At 41.5% G+C, this 22187-nt stretch overlaps 2 protein-coding genes across 3 annotated transcripts in view; both read right to left on the bottom strand.

Annotated features, from left to right (window-relative positions):
• c11h8orf34 (chromosome 11 C8orf34 homolog) overlaps nt 1–10279 on the bottom strand; it is an 84518-nt gene extending 74239 nt beyond the window's left edge. For both annotated transcript variants that reach the window (XM_050056720.1, XM_050056721.1), the window contains exon 1: nt 9923–10279. In XM_050056720.1, the coding sequence (XP_049912677.1) occupies nt 9923–9991 (69 nt within the window). In that variant the 5' untranslated portion in view covers nt 9992–10279. The remainder of the gene's footprint in view (nt 1–9922) is intronic.
• Nucleotides 10280–13672: 3393 nt separating this feature from the next.
• LOC126398161 (phosphatidylinositol 3,4,5-trisphosphate-dependent Rac exchanger 2 protein-like) overlaps nt 13673–22187 on the bottom strand; it is a 105458-nt gene continuing 96943 nt past the window's right edge. Inside the window, exons 39-41 of the mRNA XM_050057382.1 lie at nt 21837–21939; nt 17083–17150; nt 13673–14618 (exon numbers count right to left, since the gene is read on the bottom strand). Of these exons, the coding sequence (XP_049913339.1) occupies nt 14573–14618; nt 17083–17150; nt 21837–21939 (217 nt within the window). The 3' untranslated portion in view covers nt 13673–14572. The remainder of the gene's footprint in view (nt 14619–17082; nt 17151–21836; nt 21940–22187) is intronic.

Raw genomic sequence — 22187 nt, 5'->3', positions numbered from 1 at the left:
AGCACAATGGGAAATTGGAGAGATGTCCTCTCCTCTCTACGGCAGATATGTCCAACACTCTGCAGTACCTCACACCAAAACAATCCACATTAATAAATAACACTACAGGTAAGAGGGAAAATATGTATTTTTGATTTGGGGGTCGAGCTGTACTTTTGAGGATAGGTGTACATCTTTAACAACATTGCAAAAGGCTCTGGCTGTGCAGAGATGTCCCCCTAAAGCCCTTTCAATAGACATGGGGGAAAAATCCACAGTTCTCATTCTGTGTAAAAATGTATGGAAACACTTTCCAGGGAAGCACAAAGAGAAATTTCATGCCAAAAAGACTGTGACTTTGGAGGATAACTGCTTGATTTGTCTAACCCAGACCGCCCAGACCTTACATTAGCTACAGCTGAAGTTCAGAAAGCACAGAATGAGGAATGTGGATTTTGTCCCCCATCACTTACACTGAAACTGAGTTAAGAGGGGACCTTTAGTCGTGCTTATGTGCACAGACACACATTAATCCCTCTCTGGACAAACAGACACACACACATACACTCATTAGTCACCAGATGAACAAACTAACTGTCAAGGTTCTTTGTATCAGATGATCAGCTCTGCCACACCACCAGCATGACTATCAATTACACGCAGCAGTCAGCCTTCAGCATCCTCGGGCTGTAAGTGGACATGATAACTTTATTAGCATGCACCACAGCCACCGTACTCTCTCTCCCTTTCTCTTTCTGTTTCCCGTACGCACTCCCTGCCCCCACCGCCGCACGCTGCATGCTCTAAATCTTCCTCATATTGGGCTTCACTCATCGTCTCGCTGCCTGATCTCCAAGATATCCTTTGCCTTCCCTGTTCGCCCCTTCCTGTACTCCCTCGGGACCAACCTGGCCTTAGGCTGCCTGTCTTGCAGTAATTACTCTAACTGTGCCTGAAGGGGAGCGGTGTTAACCCGTGCACGACCAGACGTCTGCCATATCAAGTCATCAACTTTGAGGACCTAACAAATAGGTGATATCTGGAGGATGAAAAGAAAAAAACGTGCTGTAATTGCTTTGACAAAGACTGTGGCTCTGTTTTGTTTAGAGTTAAACTAATCACAAACCTGCTCCTCTGAATTTTGATGGTGTTGGTTTCTAAATATGAAATCTACCGTCCCCCAGAGACGACAAAAGTGAAAGGCCTCCTCTCAATTTCCACACGGTGACGTAACAGAGCACCATGGGAAATTTCACATCAATTTTCTCTAAACTGATTGTATTGACTTTAAGCATGCCTTCACAGCTTTCTGATCGGGGTTTTTAAATTTTAATTAGAGCGAGCATGCTATAAATGTAAATAAACGTTACAATAACCCACCAGCATACAAATAGATGATAAACTCAGCAAAAAAGCAACACTATGAATGATATTTTGATCAATGGACTTGGCTTTTCTTAGTCATAATCAAGGGGTAAGGTAATTATTACACCACTGAGCTCTGTCGCAAAAATAACAATGCAAATTGCCACTATTTTTCTGACCTAATTTTGCAGACAGTCTGCCTCGAATAGTGGAATAAGGTGGTATAATAAAAAATAAATGATATAACAAAGTGACCCACAGCTGAGATGAGATTGCTGGGTTAGTATTACTTGATGTGTGGGAGGTATGTCAATGACAAAGTAACCCTGTCAAACAGAAATGTTTCCAGGTGTGTTTGTAGATGTAATAAGACCTGTGAAGGATTTCTCCCGTTGTATAACTGAACCTCTCTCTTTGTGTGTTGCTGTTAATGCACCTCAAAGGTCAAGAATAACAAATATATCAAAACCAGATGCCTGCTTCACAATTTTCTTCCTTTTCTCGAGCTGTACAGGCATTACAGCGAGGCGGGTCAGTGAAATTCTCATATGAACCATATAACCTACCATTACAGCAGATCAAATGATGGAAAAGATACAAAAACTCGTTACATGCATATGGAAATAACATCAATTCACTGAGACAGGAAGACAGAGCATTACGCTACTACAGGAGGTGGAAATAGCTCAAAACCAATCACACCCAGTCCGATAAATTACCTCTTAAGGGAGCAGATCAATAGGTCAGATTGTGTGTGTGTGGGTGTCCAAGTTCCACCTGACTGACTGACCTCTTTACAGTACCGCAGAGCTACACGATTGAGACCCCGAGCACAGCAGATTAGAAACACTACTCAGCTGAGCAGGTCGGAGCAGATCTCTTCCATGTGGATGGGAGAGAAATCTATAGGGAGAGGCAAAGTCATTTAACTCTACTATAGGTAGCAACATCAACAGAAGGAGGAGAGCTGCTCCTTACTGATTTAAATTCCTACTCCTAAAGTCAAGGTATTGGCTGAACTGAGTGCAGATAAAACCTGGGATGGAGGGGGAAAATTCATCCTTAAATGCATCACGACTCTCTCTTGAAAATGCTCGATGTAGGAAAGTCAGTAATCGGAAATTAAAACAAAACTCTCGATATTATGATCACCTGTAACAATTCTGTAAGAGCAGGCTGCATATTCGGTGGCTTAGTGGTAGAGCAGGCGTCCCATGTACAAGGCTGTTGCCACAGCGGCCCAGGGTTCGACTCCAGCCTGTGGCCCTTTGCTGCATGTCACTCCCCCTCTCTCTCCCCCCTTCATGCTTGACTGTCCTATCAACTAAAGGCTAAAATGGAACCAACTGGATGGTGAAAGGTAATGGACGTAAATGTGTGCATCATGTTCATTTCTAAGATGGGCTACTTCTTGAGTTTTGGTGATGATCACTAAGTGTGACCACAGATGTACACAATCCAACCAGCACCCCCTGGCTCTGGAGCAAGTGTACGGTATTAAGAAAAGAGTAAATTCATCTATTTATTTTGGTAATGGCACATTACAAATACACTATGTTTTAAAGTCTGGGTAAAGCAAAAATAAATGTGTAATTCCACTACTTCATTACACCTAAAATGAAGAGTACAACAACTGAGTCATAACAACCATGTTGGTGAAGAGGTCCTGTGTCCATGCCTTAAAGGGAAATTTCAGTTTATTTCAACCTGTCTCCTATCGTCCTAAATTTGTTTCTAGTGACTAGTGACATAGAAATAATAGTTAGCATGTTAGCCGTTAGCGTAGATACAGCCGGGGCGCATAGTAGCGTCAGACCTGTTAAAACGTAAGTGAACGGGCATACTTCAAGTGCTAAGTTAGTCCACTAAACAAGCTTTTTTTCCACAAAGACCGCCTCATATCGTTAGGATAAATGTCAGAGAACATATAGAAAACGACATGTAAACGTGTTGTCTTACCTTACCGGCGTGGTGCCATGTTTGTTTACCATTTAGCTCTGCTTTCCAAAGCGCGGCCAAAATATCGCGAGAACAAGCAGCGATCTCATAGCGTGCCTGAAACATCACGAGCTCTCGATAAAGCCCAGCTGGATACTACTCCAGGTGGAGGTGTCTCGTCCTGCCTATTTTTGCTGAGATTCTGTCCTCTACCTTTCTGATTGTGGAAAGAATGTTGTAAGTTGTTATAAATGACACTTATGGTTGTATATAATCTTAAACTTAATAAACATTTAAGTATTAAAAAATGTGATGAATCACACCACAGAAAAATGTGTTATTAACCACCCAGCCAAATTTAAATGATTAAAAAAAAATCACCAAGTATTTAGGGTTTCAAAAACATTAAAAAAAATGCAGTATTCTGCACAGTTCTCAGTCAAGTAGTCACACACTGAGAGAAGCAAAATCATATGTAGAAATCAAACACTCTGATGCATCCAGATGTATTTATAATCGTTTTATAATCAACCTCTGATTTGGAATTGAACTGCAAAGTGCCTCAAAATTCCATACCTCTAGATTCAACACCAGTGCTCTTTTTTGCCTTTATCAGTTTAAAATCTGTTCATCTCACTGTGCAGAACTAATAAGGATCATTCTTCTATGTGAAAGGAAATGTGAGGCTGTTAACTACACAACACTTCTCAACTATAAAAGAGAGAAATATACACATGACATTTTAAAAAAGCATGAAATGATAGTCATTAAACGGATTATTGATGTATTAATGTTTTATGAGCATGCCTCTCATTCTGCATTTACTAAATCAGATCCAGTTTATCACTCATCTCTGTACTTCATTAATATCAGCAAGTAATCATAACAACCCCCGAGCTGAGACCAATACTCACTTAATAATAGATATTATCAGACCTATATTCAAGCTACTGCAGTCAGACTTGGCCATGAACAATGACACCGATTCTTCCACAAAGCAGTGTTATTAATCAACATTTGACTGTTACACCAATTACAGTTCAACCTGGTGACATTTTTTGGTCTAGGCTACACTTACATGATCCATCAGTTCCCTGTTCCAATAGAACAATTACATCGCCTCAGATATGATTGGCATATCACAGCAGGGAGGTACATGAGAGCTGGCTTTCCACTGTCGGCTCATAAAGACAAAGACTGCTCTGTCTCTACCTGCTGGACCTGTTACAGTACACGAGTTTAAATGTCAGGAGGCTGCAGATAGATCCTACAGATCCTCTCTGATAAAACAAAGATTAAAGGATGTTATAGATTCTGTCATACATCTGAAGTGACACTGTTTCCATGACAAATCCAATGTATTTTTACTGTGTGTATCATACAGACTGTGACAATAGATCCAGCACATGTGGCCTTGCTTTAATGCCCATACTGACTGCAATTCTTCAAGCAACACAAAAATGAGAAAGGTCCCACTGCACTGCAACTGTTAAGTGATTGGAAAAGAGTAGGTGTTCGGGCAAGTGGCTGACAATAATCTGGAGTGCAATTACTTCAATTATTATGAGAGGCTGCTTCGCTTTTTTGGAGAATATTCCGTCAATGTTGACTCAGCTTGCTATCTCCGCAAAGCAACCATTTCATTAGCGAGGGGGGGAAAAAAATCAATTTGATGGCAAATCATAAGCTGTGTCTCATCAGAGTGAGTAAATGAACCCCTGCTCGCTGCTACGCAGACTGTTTAATGCTGCAGCTGTGTGCTGGGTGTGAGGAAGAGGCGACGAGGGTGATGAGTGTTTGGGAGAAATGGAGAAGAAGGAGTCTTTGGGGCAAAGACGCTGATTACGTCACGGTGGTGTTTACACAGCAGGAAGTAAGGAAGCCCATGATACAGATGAGAAAGGTCAGGGAGGGAACACCGTAACATGCTAAATTACATACTTGTGTTTGTAAAGGCTCCTCAACAAACTAAATGTATTGATGTACAAACCTGTCATGAAAATTACGTTACTGACTTACGGAGGTCAGCGAAAAATTTAAGTGCCATGTCCACATATCATAAGATATTGCCCTTGTGTTTATATCTGTCTTTGTTTACATAAAATAAGTCACCTAAAGCTGGGTCGATTTCCAGTTTTGCTGATCTGGTCAAGTGTACGACCTTAAACGGCTAAATCGGCATTTGTAAGTACTGTATGACACCTCCTGGCAAATTAAAAAGGTAGCCTACATCAGAAACCTGTGTTGATGACATCACAGCTCTTAATCCTAGTAATAAGCAATATGACAACCTGATGAACATTATATTATGTTTATAAAAGGACTAACAGAGCCACTAGTGTCTGACAGGCTGTGTGCAATTTGCTGCTGGACCCAGGACGGTGTCGGCAACATGAAGCGGATCAAATTTCAGGAGAGGTGAGAGGGAGGACAAGCAGCACGCGCTGTGTTTGTTTACCTGAGAGCTCATGGGTTTTTTGGGGTGACGAGACGAGACATGGCAGAGTTAGTCTCTCCAGAAAACTAAAACTGCACCACTGCGATAACATTTCAGATATGAAGCTGACAAAAGACGTGTCTTAACTAGCTGCAAGCGTCATCTTGAGCTGAACTTTCACTGTGTGTCACTCGCTTTGAAAGCGCCACAATGGACGAGGAATAGCTGATTCATTAAGTTGAAATTAGGAGTCATCTATATGACACCTTATTATTTCACAACAAAAAACAAAATAAGGTGGAAGCTGGCAGGAGAGAGATCACTGGGGAGCTGAAATTTTCTGTTAAACTAAATGACCATTACTAATAACAAGCTAGGCTACTTGCTGTTGGCTATATTGCATGTCATTTTATAGTGAATATCACAATATGAAATGTGTGTTTTCCATTTTTGAAGAGTGATGTCACAAATGTAGGAAGACCGCAACTAGGCTACCCACCCATCTTTTAAATGGTTACATCTCCAGTTTCGGGGGGTCTCATTTATAAACATTGTATACGCACAAAACGAGGCCTGGAAGAGGCGCTCGCCACTTCTTACACAAAAGTTGTGATCTATAAAACCAGACTTAAGAGAATCTTTGACCCCTGCTTATGAACATTTTGGAGACGGGAAATTGGCAACGCAGATGGTGAGGTGGAAGCCTGATTGTAGAAATCATCAATTTTTTTTGATGCATGCCATTTTTGGCTTTTGTCAGTACATAGATTTTTAGGCCCAATCCTATCTCTACCTCTTAAATCTTGCACTTGGTATTGAGTGCCCTCGTTTGCGAGATAACCCTTGATGAGGGAAGTGAGAAATATTAGGGTAGAGATCTTTCCCTAAGAAATGAGACACCACTTCATGCAAATCGGCGTGGCCGACGTGCAGGCATACATCACGCATAGTAGCGATGCAACATACCGGTAGTCATTCAGGTTTGAAAATGCCGGCTCCAGCACTTGTGTTGTGGCGTGTGCTATGTTTATTCTTCTCCGTCTGATGAATCAACGGAGAAGAAATGCTGAAAACAGGAGGTGCATACGATGTCTTCTAGTTCTGATCGATTTTGTTCGGGTAAGTCGATTTTACGCTAGTCCAACCATCTGTTGTTTTTATAGCCTATATTCCGATCGTACAGTAACAAATTGTTTTCCAAAACTTGGCCAAGTTGCTGACTTCGCAAGGTGTTCTTGGAAATTTCATCTTCCACTTCGTTGTAAGTGTGGGTCGGGGCTCCCTTGGAATCTCGGATGGGTTTTAAGTGTTGGAAACCACTACCTCAATTCTGTTTTGGGACACCACTAGCCTAAACGTGAACGCGCACAACCAAGTGCAAGTGTGTATTTCTAGGGGAAGTGTGGGTATTGGGACAGACCTTTAGTATGGATCGTACATATTGTTTTACAAATGAGACCCCAGATCTCAAACACATAGCTGATAACTCTGTGGTTTGTTTATATGGAGGTAACAGAAGTGCATATTCAACAGATTCAATATGGACAGAGAACTCCGATGTTACGCCATGCTACACGATAGCCAGACGCTCATCTTCTGTTAGGACATGGTGTCTTAATGTTCCACTCAGGAGCTGCTGCTTAGTCAAGGGTGACAACTGCTAAAATTCAGTATACTGGTCCTCTCCGGTGTTTGGCTTAGTATCAAACCAGTTTGAAAAATCTTCCCAACCACAGCAGGTTTTTTCCTATCATTCTAAGACCTGGAAACAACGCCTAAGGTTTTTTTCTTCACGGCACCTGAGCCAAATCGACACACAAAATAACTATGCTGTCATTTCTGGTTGCAATGCACACAGACACACACATGTATTTATGTCTTATTTATTTAAGACATGCATTTATTTTTTTAATTCCAATTCAAATGTTTAGATATTCTTAAAAATTAAAATTTCCTTGCTCTTTGACAGTGTGTACTAGCATCGTGCTATTATAATATCATTATATTAGCAGCATAAAATTGTCTTAAAATGATAATGTTATTTAGTGCAATAATTTTGGGGACAATATATAATCCACCACAAGTAGCTATCGTGACAGTTTTTGTACAATAAATAAATGAATAAGGCAGGATTTTAAATCAGTAATACTAATACTAATACTGTGAAAGATTAAGTTTTTCCTGCTCACATGGAAACCACACAGATCCATTTATTCTTACTGTAGAGATGATGTCATTTACTGTGGACACTCTCAGTGTGATACATGCAGTCCAATTATTATTGTTTCATTATTGAAATTATCAGTATTGGTTCAGTTTCAGCCCAAAATCAAACATTTAGATCATCATATTTTTACAGTGGTGCTTTGTTTCATTTGAAATACACTTTGTAAAAACTTATATATGGAATTCTTTTGTATTCTCAAGTTGTTTTGTGTCACTTTAACAGACACATTTTCTCTTCAAGTGCTGTACTCATGTGTGAATGGCAATCAATCTTTCCGCAAGCTCCTGTTCGGTTTAAGCAGCGTAGCAGAGCAGCTGTATTGTTACTTCTGCCGCACCAATTCTCCACATCTGATCAAAAAAGAAAATTAAAAGGAGTATTCCTGCCGCTCTTCCTGGATCCTGTTTCTTCACAACTGAATGCACATGGATGGGTTTTCTTTGAGGAAACAATGAAATGGCCTGAGCTTTTCTGAGCACAACACCAAGGTAGCAGCTACATCATTTTTCTCATGAGGAGAGTGGCAGACCCAGGAGAGTTTTCCTATATTCGCCTCTTACTACACCTCTTTTCACTTCCTTTCAAAAAACTGTCAGATTCGCCTGAAAAATCCACACTGCACAATGCAGCCTCACAATACACCATTCACTGTCTAAACACTGTAAACAACTCAGCAATTATCCACGTCCTTGTTGGCTGACCAAAACCGCTTGGTATCTTCGGGACACATGTGAGGGTGCAGCACACAGCAGGTAAAAGCTTCATCATATGAGCTCATTGATCTTTGGAGCAAATGTGTTCAGCACTTTGCTTTCATCTTTTTTAATTGTGACATGAAGTCGACACTGTTCAATTGTCCAAAGAGCCAAAAATAAAGAGGAAACACAAACTGAGAGGAGGAACAGAGGGGGAGACAGGTGGAAGGGGAAGATGGAGGGAGGAAAAACAAACAGAGAGAGCACACACACTCATTGAGCAGTCCCTGTCTCCATCGCCGGTTAAATGCATGTTGGGCATGAGCCTCTGTCCACGGTGCTGAAACAAGCCTCACTACTGCTCTTACATCTGCTTAACATGCAGCCAGTGTTGGTGTGTTACTACTGTACGTATCCAGCCCAAGCCCAGAAGTGAAACGTCAGCACTTTGCTGCACACATCATGTGAATACTGCTTGTGCACGTCATCCCACTTGATCCCCAGTTTGCATTTCATGGTAATACAGTCGTCCTCCCAGTTGTCAGTCTTGTTTAGCGAGACTCACAGATCTCCTGCATCCCAGTTGAGCTGGGGTGTTTTGTCTGCCTTTCCCATCTTGACTCTGATTATGCCTCACACCTGTGCGGTCCTGCTTTCCAGCAAGAAATCTAATAGCAAACAAAGGATGAAGTCATGCTCTCCCCTGGGTTGCTTCAGATGCCACACTGAGACAACCCGGGGATGAACACACAGATCCACACAGACTGACAAACAGACAGAGAGGCAGGTAGTTAGTTTGGCTGTGTCCTCTGTAGCCTGCCCTGCTGTGCATTATGAATTACAACTGGCTCCTGTGAGTGGCCCTAACTTCAACTAACTGTAACAATGTCGAGACAGGCGGTAGCAGGGTGCAGCATCCTCTTTTGAAATGCAAATTAAAGGATGAGCGTGGAAATGTGAGGGCAAACAGCAGCTGATGTTGCTGTATGCTTGTGTACTACAGTGTGGCATAGCCGGAGCGCAGTGGGATGTTTCAGGGTGAACACAAATAAATGGTTTTCAATTTAAATAGCAGCTTTAACATTAAGAGCGCATGTGTATGAGGTGATGGGAGTAATTATCCAGTTTAATACATCCTCAGTTACTCCACTGTGTCAGCTCACATTGCAGATGTGCGCTCATCATTTAGCACAACTGTAAGGCAAAGATGATTAACGCAGTCTGCTGCAAAGCTCCTTTAAATGTCAGCCAACAACTTCTTGGTTGTATTCGTGCACTCACCTCAAACAAGGGTCCGATTTTATTCTTCTCCAGATACGACTGAATTCTTGACTGTTGTGGAGACGCCATGAAGAAACTGTTGTGCCTTTGCCAAGAGCTTTTAGCGGGATGAAATCATGAGGTGAGCCGGTGTCAGTCGTCCTTCAGGAGGCGTCTCGGCGACTGAAAATGTGCTAAAAAAAAATAAAATGTCACCAAGCCGGAGCCTCGTTTAAGTTGAGACGGTTCGCGTCAAGTGCGGAGCAGGCGGCTCTGAGCCCGGCTCATTGTGGAGACTCAGCCCGGGACCATCCCCAGTTTGTCGTCTCACTGACTCTCTGGCGGCAGCTTCCCGGTAGAAGCCAATGGCACGGCAGCTCTGTGACAGAGATTACAAATCTTCCGCTCACTGGCTGCCAGCACTGTTAACGGTGCCACCGCCACTCCCATTTATCCGCCGGGCTCAGCCAAGCCCTCTGTGTGCACCCGGAGTGTGTTGCTGCTCAGCCATGAGCCACCTGAACGCTCATAAAATGCGCAACGACACACGCACGAGCGCTGAAAGCTGTTAACGCAGGTGCGGATCATTTTACTAATTACCGGAAGTACAGTTAAAACCTCAACAAGTCTTTTTTCCCCTTAAAAATCTGTACTTAATTTTGCTGCGAATGAAACAGTAAAACCGTCACTAAAAAAATAAACAAATAAGAATAAAGAATAATAATTTTTAAAAACAGCAGGGGCGGAGCTAGACTCTTAGCACAAAGGGGGCGGGGCATGCTCGAGGGGCCCCTCTGAAAAAGTGATTTAAAGCCCAGTTCAGACCAAAGATTTGCGACAAGATGATCATGCAACTAATTGCAACGCATCGCTCTGCAACCTGGCGGTTTACACTACTGCAACTAGATAAGATGGTGTATCATCTCTATGCAACAACTCTGTACTCTGTACTTATTTTGTAGCTGAATATAATTTGTAGCTTCTTAAAATACGAATGAGGATAGTGACAGCGAGATACTGGCAACAGTTGCAATTTTAGTAGTGATGAAATGGCGAAAAACATAAAAAGAGCACCAGACGGACTGTATTTATAATAAATACGCCACAATAATATAAGGTTAGGTTAATTGGTGACTCTAAATTGTCCATAGGTGTGAATATGAGTGTGAATGGTTGTCTGTCTCTATGTGTCAGCCCTGTGATAGTCTGGTGACCTGTCCAGGGTGCAACCCGCCTCTTGTCCAATGTCAGCTGGGATAGGCTCCAGCCCCCCCCCCTTACCCCTAACCGGATAAGCGGTTACGGATAATTAATGAGTGAATGAATAATATAAGTAAGCAGTGCCAATTAAGAAGTCAATGAGAATGTGTATGTATGTGGGGGGGTATAAGCACATACAGCAAGTAGCAGCAGCGACCCACCGTCCGACACTGGCACACCGAGAGGATGGAAACAGAGGGTTCGGTGGGGACGAAGCACCTGCCGCACACAGTAAGCAAACACGCCATCTGCGGTTATTTTGACTTGACAGGCAGACTGTTGGCTGTTGAAACAGATGTTGTGCTTTATGTTCTTAAACCAGCCGCCGGCGATTTGACCAGCTGAGTTGCAGGTGATGCCATCAGCCGGCGTGAGTCAAGGTCAGACGGCCAGTTCACACTGCTGCAACTTTTCTCTGCTATGTTCTATGGTCTGAACTGGGCTTTAAAATTCATAACTGTAAAATACTTGACATATGCTTTCCTATCAGTGAACACAAACAAACGTTGTGTTGGTCTATGTCTACGAAAATATACAGCAAAGTCACTTTGTCAGACATGCTTGTCCGAAGAATGAATAAAGGAAACAGGTTGCTTGTCATGTTTAAACATTTCAGCACCTAGGATAAAGGACAACACGCTTTACATGCATGATTGATGAACGGTTCAGCACCACCGCTGTTACAGTCACTGCAGTGGTGCTGAGAGCCAACACGCCTGGTGCACTGTCTAAGTAGGACGTTCTTAAACATATCATAAAATAGGCACAGATGTCTACAGCACTACAAGGTCTAAATTCAAATATAAAATAGACACACAGCAGTCTAGCCCACGTCACCACAGGGCCTAGTTGCAGAGACAGTTGCAGTAACGTGGATTTAAAGGTCTTGTATGTAGGATTTAGTGGCATCTAGCTGTGAGGTTGCAGAACTGACTCGTGTGCTAAGCATGTAGGAGAACCATAACAGCCAAGGCTGAAATGCAAATGGCTAGCTAGTGTTTAGTTTGTCCTTTGCAGGCTATTGTAGAAACAACATGGCCGATTCCACAGGCGAGGACCTGCTCCATACCTAGATATACTGTACTCAGTTCACTCTAAGGTAACAAAAACACAATGATTATAATATTGTATAACATTTCTGCCAATAGATGCCTCTATATCCTGCACACTGGACCTTTGAACAGCACATTAATCTAACAATCTGACTGATTTCTTTATAAACAAAAGTTATTAATGACTAATTATGTATGTGTCACTGCTGTGGTTTGTGTAGTGCATTTGTATATTCCTCCATACAGTAGAACAAAAAACAGTACATATCACGATTCCTTTTTAAAACTTCATCCTCCTCGTGGTGAATTGAAAGACATCAAAGATTAGAAGTACGATGTAAGAGCAGCAGATGATGCAGACAAACTTTTCTCTTGCTGCATTTGTTTTAATCCACCAGATTTGTACTTGCTTTTTACTGCCTAGCCAGAGAAAAAATAACATACACAGCAAATGGCAGAGCACAACAAAACGAGGCTTTGTACTAGAATACTGCAGGGATAGCTGACATTTCCCACCATGCCTAGTTATAGGTGTGGATTTGGAGGGACGGAACAGGTGTGTCAAACTCATTTAGTTTAGCAGATGCAGCCTAATTGGATCTCAAGTGGGCCGGACCAGTGAAACCATTGCACCTATAAATGACAACCACTTCAAGTTTTTCCCTTTTTGTAGTGTAAAGAAGTCAAATCTGAATACATTTATCGATTTACCAAACAAATAATGAACAGCCTGCGATATCCTGAGAAGAATATGTGCAAATTCAACATAATTTTCACTCCTACTAAAATGGTAGAGGCAGGTTAAGTCATCCTCTGCCTCACAAACCATTTACAAATCTCAAGTTGTGTCAGTGCCTCAGCAGCAGGGTTCCACCCATAGTGTTTTAAGATGGAAGTCTGGAACAGATTCTTTTGTACTGAAGCTGCTGGTTGACAGTATTTTGCACAATGTCCAATATCTTTAAATCTGAGCACAGAAGGTACTTATTGTTATTTCAGAGAGCTGTATTCTGGTCAGGGTGAAGAGCCTCTGAGGCAGCATTTACATGAAATATCTACTCACTGTTTGAATTGCTCCTGAAACCTCCCAGCCTTCACAAGTGCATCAACACGAGGTGTGCAAAGTCATCTAGTGGGTCCAATTGGACCCTTTGGCGAGCCGGTTCTAGTCCCTGGGCTGTGTGCTTGACACCCCTGATTTAGAACCTGTGCATTTGTCCCCCAAATAAAACAATAAAAGAAGCAGAAGACTTTTATTTTGACAAAATTTAAAATACCATAAAATGCAGAAAAGGCTCAAATATGCTCAAATATAATCTATGCCCCTGTGCCAAGTGCTTGAGTGGTGAGTGGAGTGGAGAAGTGGTTACGGATATAAATGTATACATGAGGTCATTTTTGTAGTGTTTTGGAAAGCAAAAATCCAACATTTCCGCATGGATGACACAGGACACACAACTGGAGCTTACTGATGCAGTTTATTACCACTTGTGTGTTTGCATAGTAGTGAGCTAGACGTCCATCTACAATGATACATCCAATAATAAGTAAAACAGAGGAGACACTTTAATCCTGAGTACTGTCAATATAAAATAACAGAATACATCTCATAGCTCTACTTCCAAAAACCTATTTCATGTTAATACTGATAAAACCATTAAAAATCTTCACGTGCATGCATGTAATAGTTGTAAAAATCCAAACACAATGAGAGTCATCTCTTTTAGCACATTCACACTCACTACATATGTATATTTACAAGTGAATACAAACACGTTGAGGAGCGTTACAAAACACACATTCATATGGTTATCCAATACTGAGACAATCGATAAAGCGTAGAGGTCAGAGCTGAAGAGAAGCAGACAAACTGTTGGGTAATTTGAACACAGTACAACGCCAAATATCCTTTGTAATCAATATTATCGTGCTCATTTCATATGCAAATTAAACTAATAACATGAAATGCAAATGTCCCTCAAGAAAACAAACATCATTTTCAGACCATAATGTGCCAACAGTGAACTGATGGGGTTCATTCCATTTCACTGGGCTAATTTAACTGCATTCTCCTGCTATAAATCCTCTGGGTTTTTTTCTTACTGAGTCATTGTCTTGTCAGATGCACTGTGCGAAAAAAAAAAAAAAAAAAATCAAAATATGTATAAAGTACAATCATGAAAAATATAATGTATTAAAAATACTATTTACGTTTTTTAAATTCTATTTACACTTCAGGCAGCTACTCTGGACATATAAAAATGGACCCAATAACTGTCTTTTATTAGGTTGATCCTTCATGGGCAGAGGGAAGACGCAGAGCTCCTCGAGACTTCAGCTTCTTCTTGGATGCAATGCTTTATGGGTCACCATCCGGGGGTGGAGGCTGGCACAGCTTGTACAACCTGATCACAGAAACATGCAGGCAAAATGGCATTTAATTACATTCTATTATATAGCGTGTAAACAAAGCAGTGATCTGTAAAGAAATGTCACTTCCCCAGGCAACAGGTCTTTGTTTGGTGCAAAGGAAGTGTAACCACAAATTTAAGCTGCAGTCTCGAGAAGAAAACTGTCAGCGTCGGAAAAACAATTATCCTTAGCAGGCAGCGCACATCCAGCTTTGTGTTTCAAAGTCAAACAACATTAACTATGTTCAAATAGTAGAAAGTGACTTCAGAGTTTAGCTTCTACCTTCGAGTGTTGTTGGTTTTAAAGCTTTAAAAAGTCTGACTTCGTACAGAAGCCATATGCTTGGTGTTTTAAATGCCACATGAATAATGCATTAGATCGTTGTTTGCATTTGTAAGAGAATATAAAACCCTGCATGCTCTTTTTTTCACTATAACCATTATAGAGTCCATAAACAAGCACTATATGGTCTGTTCTGCTGCCTTAACGAACAGGAAATATAACTCACAACAACACATTTATTTTCCGTTATCAATAATTGATCATGTTTTTCCAAACTCAGTACAATCAACAGTATTTCTTGCATCCTAATAAAGCACTGCTGCCTTGTGTAGTTTAAATAACCGATTGCACCACTCACATCTTTTGGTCTTGATGAGAAATGGCTGCAGGGTAAACTCACATTAAAACTTTACAGTCCTTTTCATCTACAGATCAGTGAACAAGCAGCCAGTGTCTCCCGATGCACAAAGCACACTTCCACATTCTGCAGCAGTCGCTCACACTGCAACAATTATGACATAAACCAGCTGAGAGTGCAGCGATTTTGCTCTGCGACCACAATGTCTCAACACTAATCATCCCGCTACTTAATTGTATTTGTCAATTTCACTAAAAGGTTCAAAAGGGCTGCCTGTCACACAAAAGCCTATATGTCACAGCCAAATGGCTGAGGCAGTCCTCATCCTCATCTTGGGGCTATTGAGTGCAGGGAGCTCCCTTCTAATGGAAGCATTTGGCCCAAGTCCTGCACAGGAAGCACATACACAGACCTACAGTGCTGCACAAATACATGCACTTCTAAAATGCTGAACTGCACAACAACACAGAGATGAACTTTATAGAGGCATGAATTTAAACCATTGTAGTTTTATGCGACTGCTGACTATTTGCAAAAGTATACCACAAGTTTTTAGACTTTTAAGGAACACTTACACCACTTTACTTATTCAGTATTTGTTCTTTTTTGGTTTATCCTATCCCCACATGGTACAGTAATTGAGAGCGGAGGCAGTTTTTAAAAGTCTTTCATGGTGCATTCAAGTAAACACCAACATCCAGGACTGTTATGGCTGCAAAGATACATGATGAAAGAAAATAAGAGTGTTCTATTTGTCTTCCCTACTGCTTGTTTCCCACACTTCAGTCACTTGACCACTATGCTAAAAAAAATAGCCATGTTCATCGCAGAGCTAATCTCTATAAACAGATACTTGTACAAGAATGCAGAATCTTGTGGTGATGGGAAAAGACTTTGGTATTGGAAGTTGTTTGGTTTGAGTTTGTAGTCTGCATAGAAATGACCGATCACTTTTGAGCAAGCTTTGGTTGCATGCAAGTAAACAGTCCATCTGGAGAGCCCAAAAAAAGTAGAAGGCATTGGCCCAAATGCTTCCATAAAACCCATCAGCTTTCATGTGACGACAATTTAGCTTTTTATTAGCTTTTTTGTTTGTTTTTTTTGCATTCATATGAGGATATTTGTTCATAGAGCATCATGACTGTGTATATAGCATCTAAAACAGTGGTTCCCAACCTGTCCAGCCACAGGGTCCAGATTTCTCCTTTGTCATTAGTTCAAGGTTGACACACTTTAATATATTCAGCGTCACACTTGTGTTTGGCCATGTTGTCAAGCTAGTTTGCTCTCTCTGTTAAGAAGCTGTCCATGTGTCAATCTCTCTACAGCAGGAAATGGCACCTCAAAATAAAAGCTATGTGCCAGAAATTCACTGTACTTCAAAATAAAGTGTTTTTTTTTTTTACAAACTTAAAGTGCAACTTGCAGGTTAAATTTTTTTTAAATATATACTGTCCATCTGTAGTCTGAAAGGTGAATTCATCTAATAGGTCTGTGCTTTAAAAACTGTGCTTTGGTTACAGTTTTAAAATCAGTGAAACCTTGAAAGCACCAACACTGCTTGCAACCGTATTACCAAATTCTATCTTTGGCATCACATATCTGTCTCTGTCTGCAAGTCAATTTTAATGCCCAAGTAAAACTAATGGAAATAAATGGCTGCCTGGAGGGTGGGAAATCATTCAAAGAACTATGCTTTAAAATGGCCAGCAGTAATGCAGAGTATTGTAGTTAATGAGCTATAGCATTCAAAGCTTGTTCTTTAATTCCCTAAGCTGATGTCGGCTCGTATACACAGGATGTGGCTGCAGTTTTACCTTGGGACTGATGAAGGCGTGCGATCCCTCACTCCCAGATTCTTGGCAGAATTCTGAACTCTCGCCCCCTGAAAGAGAAACAGACATCGATAGTTCATGACATCATGGATCAGGCTGAAATGCGACAGTCATAAACAGGGGCTTAGAAAAACACCAGAGAGAGAAGACACAAAAAGCACACGTTTTAAAGGTCCGCTGGGCAAACAGATGAGATAAATCTCTCCTGATGGTTTTTGTTTAATAATGCCCAAGTAAGATTGCTTCGTGTCAGGCCATGAATGACTGGCAGTTACCTGTGAGAGAATAGGAGTCATTTCTAGTCTAAACAGCTGCTATAAATACTAAAGGTTTTGAAGTAAATGTCATATGATGCACGTTAGGACCTTAAAATTTGAACAGCTGCTGTGTGCTGTCTTTCCTCTTTCAACTGCTGAATAGTCTTTGTAAGGAAATAAAAGTAAGTAGTAAGGGATTTGGAGGATGAATAGTTCCTGTATGCGAGTGTGTGTGTCGGAGTTTGATTATACCCAGTCAGGAGTATGTCTGCTCTTCACTAATGTTCCTGTAGTCTGCTGGCTGTGCGCAGAGTCGGCAAATACACAAACGTAGGGGAGCAGGAAGCAACTCAGCCTCTCAATTTAGAGACGTGAACACCTGCACTCACAAATACACCCTCTCTCTCCCCCTTGTGACGCACGCACCAAAGCAAAAAATACACAATCAAATCATTATCCGAGGAGGTCATCAGCGTCTCCTCTTTGAGCAGAGAGGCAGCAACTGGCCAAAAGTGCATTAGCTGACCTCTCAGTTACAACTCTGCCGTTTTCCATCTTACTGTCTGCCCCGAGTTACGTCCTGATAGCCGGATAGCATCAGCAATTATTCGATGCCTATCACAGCCATCCATTCTGATGCCTCTGGACAGAGATGCCCCCTAATGTCCCTAGAGGACACGACACCCAGAACAGATGAGATCAGTTAGAGACAAAGAGTCAAGGCAAAACTCTCTTTACAGTTTCTTTAACAAGAGGAACTCGATTTACATATCTAAGATCTCTAAACAAAAATGTCTGATGATGCCTGATGAATTCAGATTCTGATTTTCAGTTACAAGGCCATGGAACAAAGTAAGTCACAAAAATATGAGTCAGCTATACTAGCAACCCTGTGAGGCAGCACTACGGATGTATAAAGAAAACTGGATACAGCGTAGAAGGTGGGGTCCAGTTCATTCATATAAAAGTTGCCAAAAATCTTCGATGTCCCCGATATAACATTACCTGATCTTCCACATCCATGGGCCCATAGAGCAAGCACACTAGAGATCCAGCTAACTTCCTGTTTAGCCTTCCGCTAACTTGAATGGGGGTTAGAATGATTTGATACGCGGTTCTTCTAGACTTCTGAAAAGTTATCAGACTGAATGGATCAAATTCCGATAGTGAAACTAGTTATTTCAAGGGGGTTGTGAGGCTCAAAAAATGTACCCACTGATTTACAGACGTCTCTTTCACAATGTAAGTCTATGGGAAGAAGCATTTTGGGGCCCCATGGCATCATTCGAGGGATTCAGGACCTGTAATTCAATGGTTTGGCTTCTATGTCAGACTGGCAGCATAGCAAAATGCTTACAATGACATCACTAACAGCCAGTAATTAGCAAGTATAACTTTTACCATGATCACCTCTAAGGTTAGCATGCTAAGATTAGCTTATTAGAAGCAAAAAAGGTACAGTTAGTACATTCATTCATTCATTTTCTGTAACCGCTTATCCTGTTGGTGGTCATGGGGGGGCTGGAGCCTATCCCAGCTGATATTAGGCAGGAGGCGGGGTACACCCTTGACAGGTCACCGGACTATCACAGGGCTGACACTAGGGTTGTCATGAGAACCGATACTTCGGTACCAAGTCGATGGCAACACGCAAAAAATACGTTGGTACCTCGGAACTGACGGGGGCAGTATACGCGTGTCAGTCTGTGCTGAGGACGAGCACTGAAGAAGAACGTCTGCTCTCCATCGTCTTTGCCAGAAAATATGGCTTCTACAAATGCTGCTGGAGCCACAACACCTCGGCTTGTCGAAAAGTCAGGTAGTAGGAGTCATGTGTGGAGATATTTTGCATTTGAGGCAGATGAAAGTGGAGTAATTATAAACTCACAAAAACCGGTCTGCAAACAGTGCCTCCTAAGTTTCCAGACCAAAGGAGGAAACACTTAAAAGACAGACACCCTGACTTGTTTAAAGAATTCAGGGTGAGTGAGTTTCAATTTACCATCACTTGTGTTATGTTATACTTATCCTGAAATATATTACATTATTTGGGTTTACTTCAAAGTTTGAAACAGTTTTAATAAAGTAGTGAATTTAGAAATACATGAGTTCTGTTTTTTGATTTTTATCGCGGTATTGAATGAGTATCGAGAATAGTGGAAATTCACTGGTATTGGTATCGACTACTGAAATTCTGGTATCGTGACAAACCTAGCTCACACATAGAGACAGACACACTCACATTCACCCAATGGCCAATTTAGAGACACCAATTAACCTGCAAGTCTTTGGACTGTGGGAGGGTACTTGCAGAGAACCCCACCCCAGGTTCGAACCAGGAACCCTCCTGCTCTGAGGGGACAATGCTAACCACCGCACCACCGTGCCAACCACAGTTAGTACAGTTACGAGTTATTACAATTCTGTCTGTCTCTTTCATGGCAACCTATCAAACAAATATATCAACCTCATGGTGGTGATGCTAGAGGAACAGTCAGAGGATTACCACAGTCTTCAGGATTCAGCCCCTGAGGAATATAACTCTGTACAGAATCACTTAGCAATCCATCCTATATTTGAGCCTCGAATCAATATTAAAACCTTGCTGCTAGCTTGAATACAACAACAGTTCACACGGAGTAAAAGATATATTGAGTAAAAGATATATTGAGCAAATATGGTAAATATGGCCGTCCGAGAAGCAGCAAAGTGCAAATATGTGCAAATGTTAAAATGCACAGTCCATCCCTGCTTGTTAGTCATGCATTTAAAATGCTGCATGTATTTTGTATAATTGTTTTTCATTTTTCATTCCTGCATCACTTAAAAACTCAAACCTGGTAGCTGATTGTTGTACAGATGATGTCTCTACGCCGAAAACTGAAACTCAATATTCTGCTGAGGCTGTAATGGTTGGAACATCAATGAGAACATGAAATAAATATTACCAGGGAGGAAATTTGAATCTAGTTTATTTAATTTGAGCCATCTTGGTCAGCCAAGTTTTCGTTGGGTTTGCAAGTTGAAACACATTTTCTTATAAAAACTGTTCTAACTTGTTCCTTCCATATGCTGAAACAGGACAAAATAAAGCCCAGAAGTTGAGGTAGTTTTATATAGTAAACTATACTCATCCTGCACAGACCAAATATTGGAGATTGCTATGCAGGAGTTTACAAATCAAGCTGTTATTGGACCCATTTTGCCCAAATCACTCATGCATTCTCATTCTGAATGATGTCGTCTGGGCTTGATGGATGGGGCCTGCTGGGGCCAGATGCTGTGCGGATAACCTTTTCGTCAGTAAGTATGACTATTCAGCGAGGAAGAAGAGGCGTCATCCAAAACCCTGTGTGATATTCATATTCATCAGATTCGTCGGCTGATGTCTGAGAGCAAGGAGACACACACACCGTCAGACAATGCAAAGCAGACTCCCCTCTGCTCTCTATCTGGAATGAACCATCTCTTTTCAGCAGTGTCTCGGTCAATGATGATGCAAAAAAATAACAGGAAGTGTCTTGAAAAATGACACAAAGCAAAAAAGTTGTGTGTCCCGCAAGGAGGCAAACAGCACATTTCCATACCTGCACCTTTTAATATTCCATTACAAATATCTCAAACCACACCCGCCACAAGATGGATTTTTTCCCAAACACATACAGTATTGCTCAAGGTCACACAATGCACAGAGTTGCATCCTCCTGGCTGGCAGCCCAGCTCTCTGAGTGCAGAAATTAAATGCCTGTCCTCCCGCAGGATCTCAGCCTCTCGACTAACTTCTCCTCTCACTGCAAACAGCAATATAACCACCACTCACAGAACTTCTAATGACTGTCTGAGATATGGGCCAGGAGCCGGTCATGGCTGGAGCCTTTTGTAGGGTGAGTGCGTACGCGCAGAGAAAGTAATGGGAATTCCTTGCCTTGACCCCAAAACGACACATGGACAAACAAACAAGCTCCAGACTCTCAACCAATCTGTTCAGTTTCTCATTACTCTTTTTTTTATTGCCTCATTTGGTCAAATTCATATTCTGTTTGCAGTGAATGCATATCTGATAAGATTGAAATCAGATAGGGGTGAAACAGCAAAATAAAGTATTATATAGACAGAAGCAGAGCTAATAATTTTTGCTTGTGGACAGCTGCTGACACTTCTTTCATCACCCAGAAATATACTTACTTGGCTGCCTTTAAAAATTGCATTCCCACTGAAGTAATAGTGTCTGAGGGAAACAGTAACCAAGGAAGCTAAACGGCATGGATGCTCCTCTACATGCAACGTTAAACTCATTGCTAATACTCTTTTGGCAGCCTTGTTTGACTCAATGAAGCATACAGTTTATCTAATGATTTTGGATGCAGAGACTGAAGCACAAATTCCCTCTGAGTGAGGAAATGTCACAGCAGGGACTGCAGCAGTGATAACAGGAGTGGAAATAAAGAGAGAGGCTATATGCGTGTGTGTGAGACATACCTGCTTCCTCATAACATCAGTGGCCTGCATGATGCAGCGAGGGGGCAGGCCGTGGTTCCGGGCCAGCAGGATGGCCTGCTCCAGTGTCACACTCAGAGTGCAGCTGTTGGGCAGAGAGAGAAAACATCAGGTCGAGCTCATACATTCGCTCACAGTCTGCATATTTATCAGATTCTCACTGAGAGATTAAATGATGCTGGATGATCATAGAGAAAAATATTGCTCCTGTTAGTGCAGTTTTGGGAATATAATTGTACTATTTGTACTATTTAGTCTAGTTTGCCTAAGTGTCCAAGCATTGGAAATAAAACTAGCCCATGTTGGTGAAGATTCTCAGTCATCCAGGTCACG

The sequence above is a fragment of the Epinephelus moara genome, chromosome 11 (genome assembly GCF_006386435.1).
Source record: "Epinephelus moara isolate mb chromosome 11, YSFRI_EMoa_1.0, whole genome shotgun sequence".
NCBI classification, from domain to species: domain Eukaryota; kingdom Metazoa; phylum Chordata; class Actinopteri; order Perciformes; family Serranidae; genus Epinephelus; species Epinephelus moara.
This window is presented reverse-complemented; position numbering and strand designations above follow the sequence as displayed.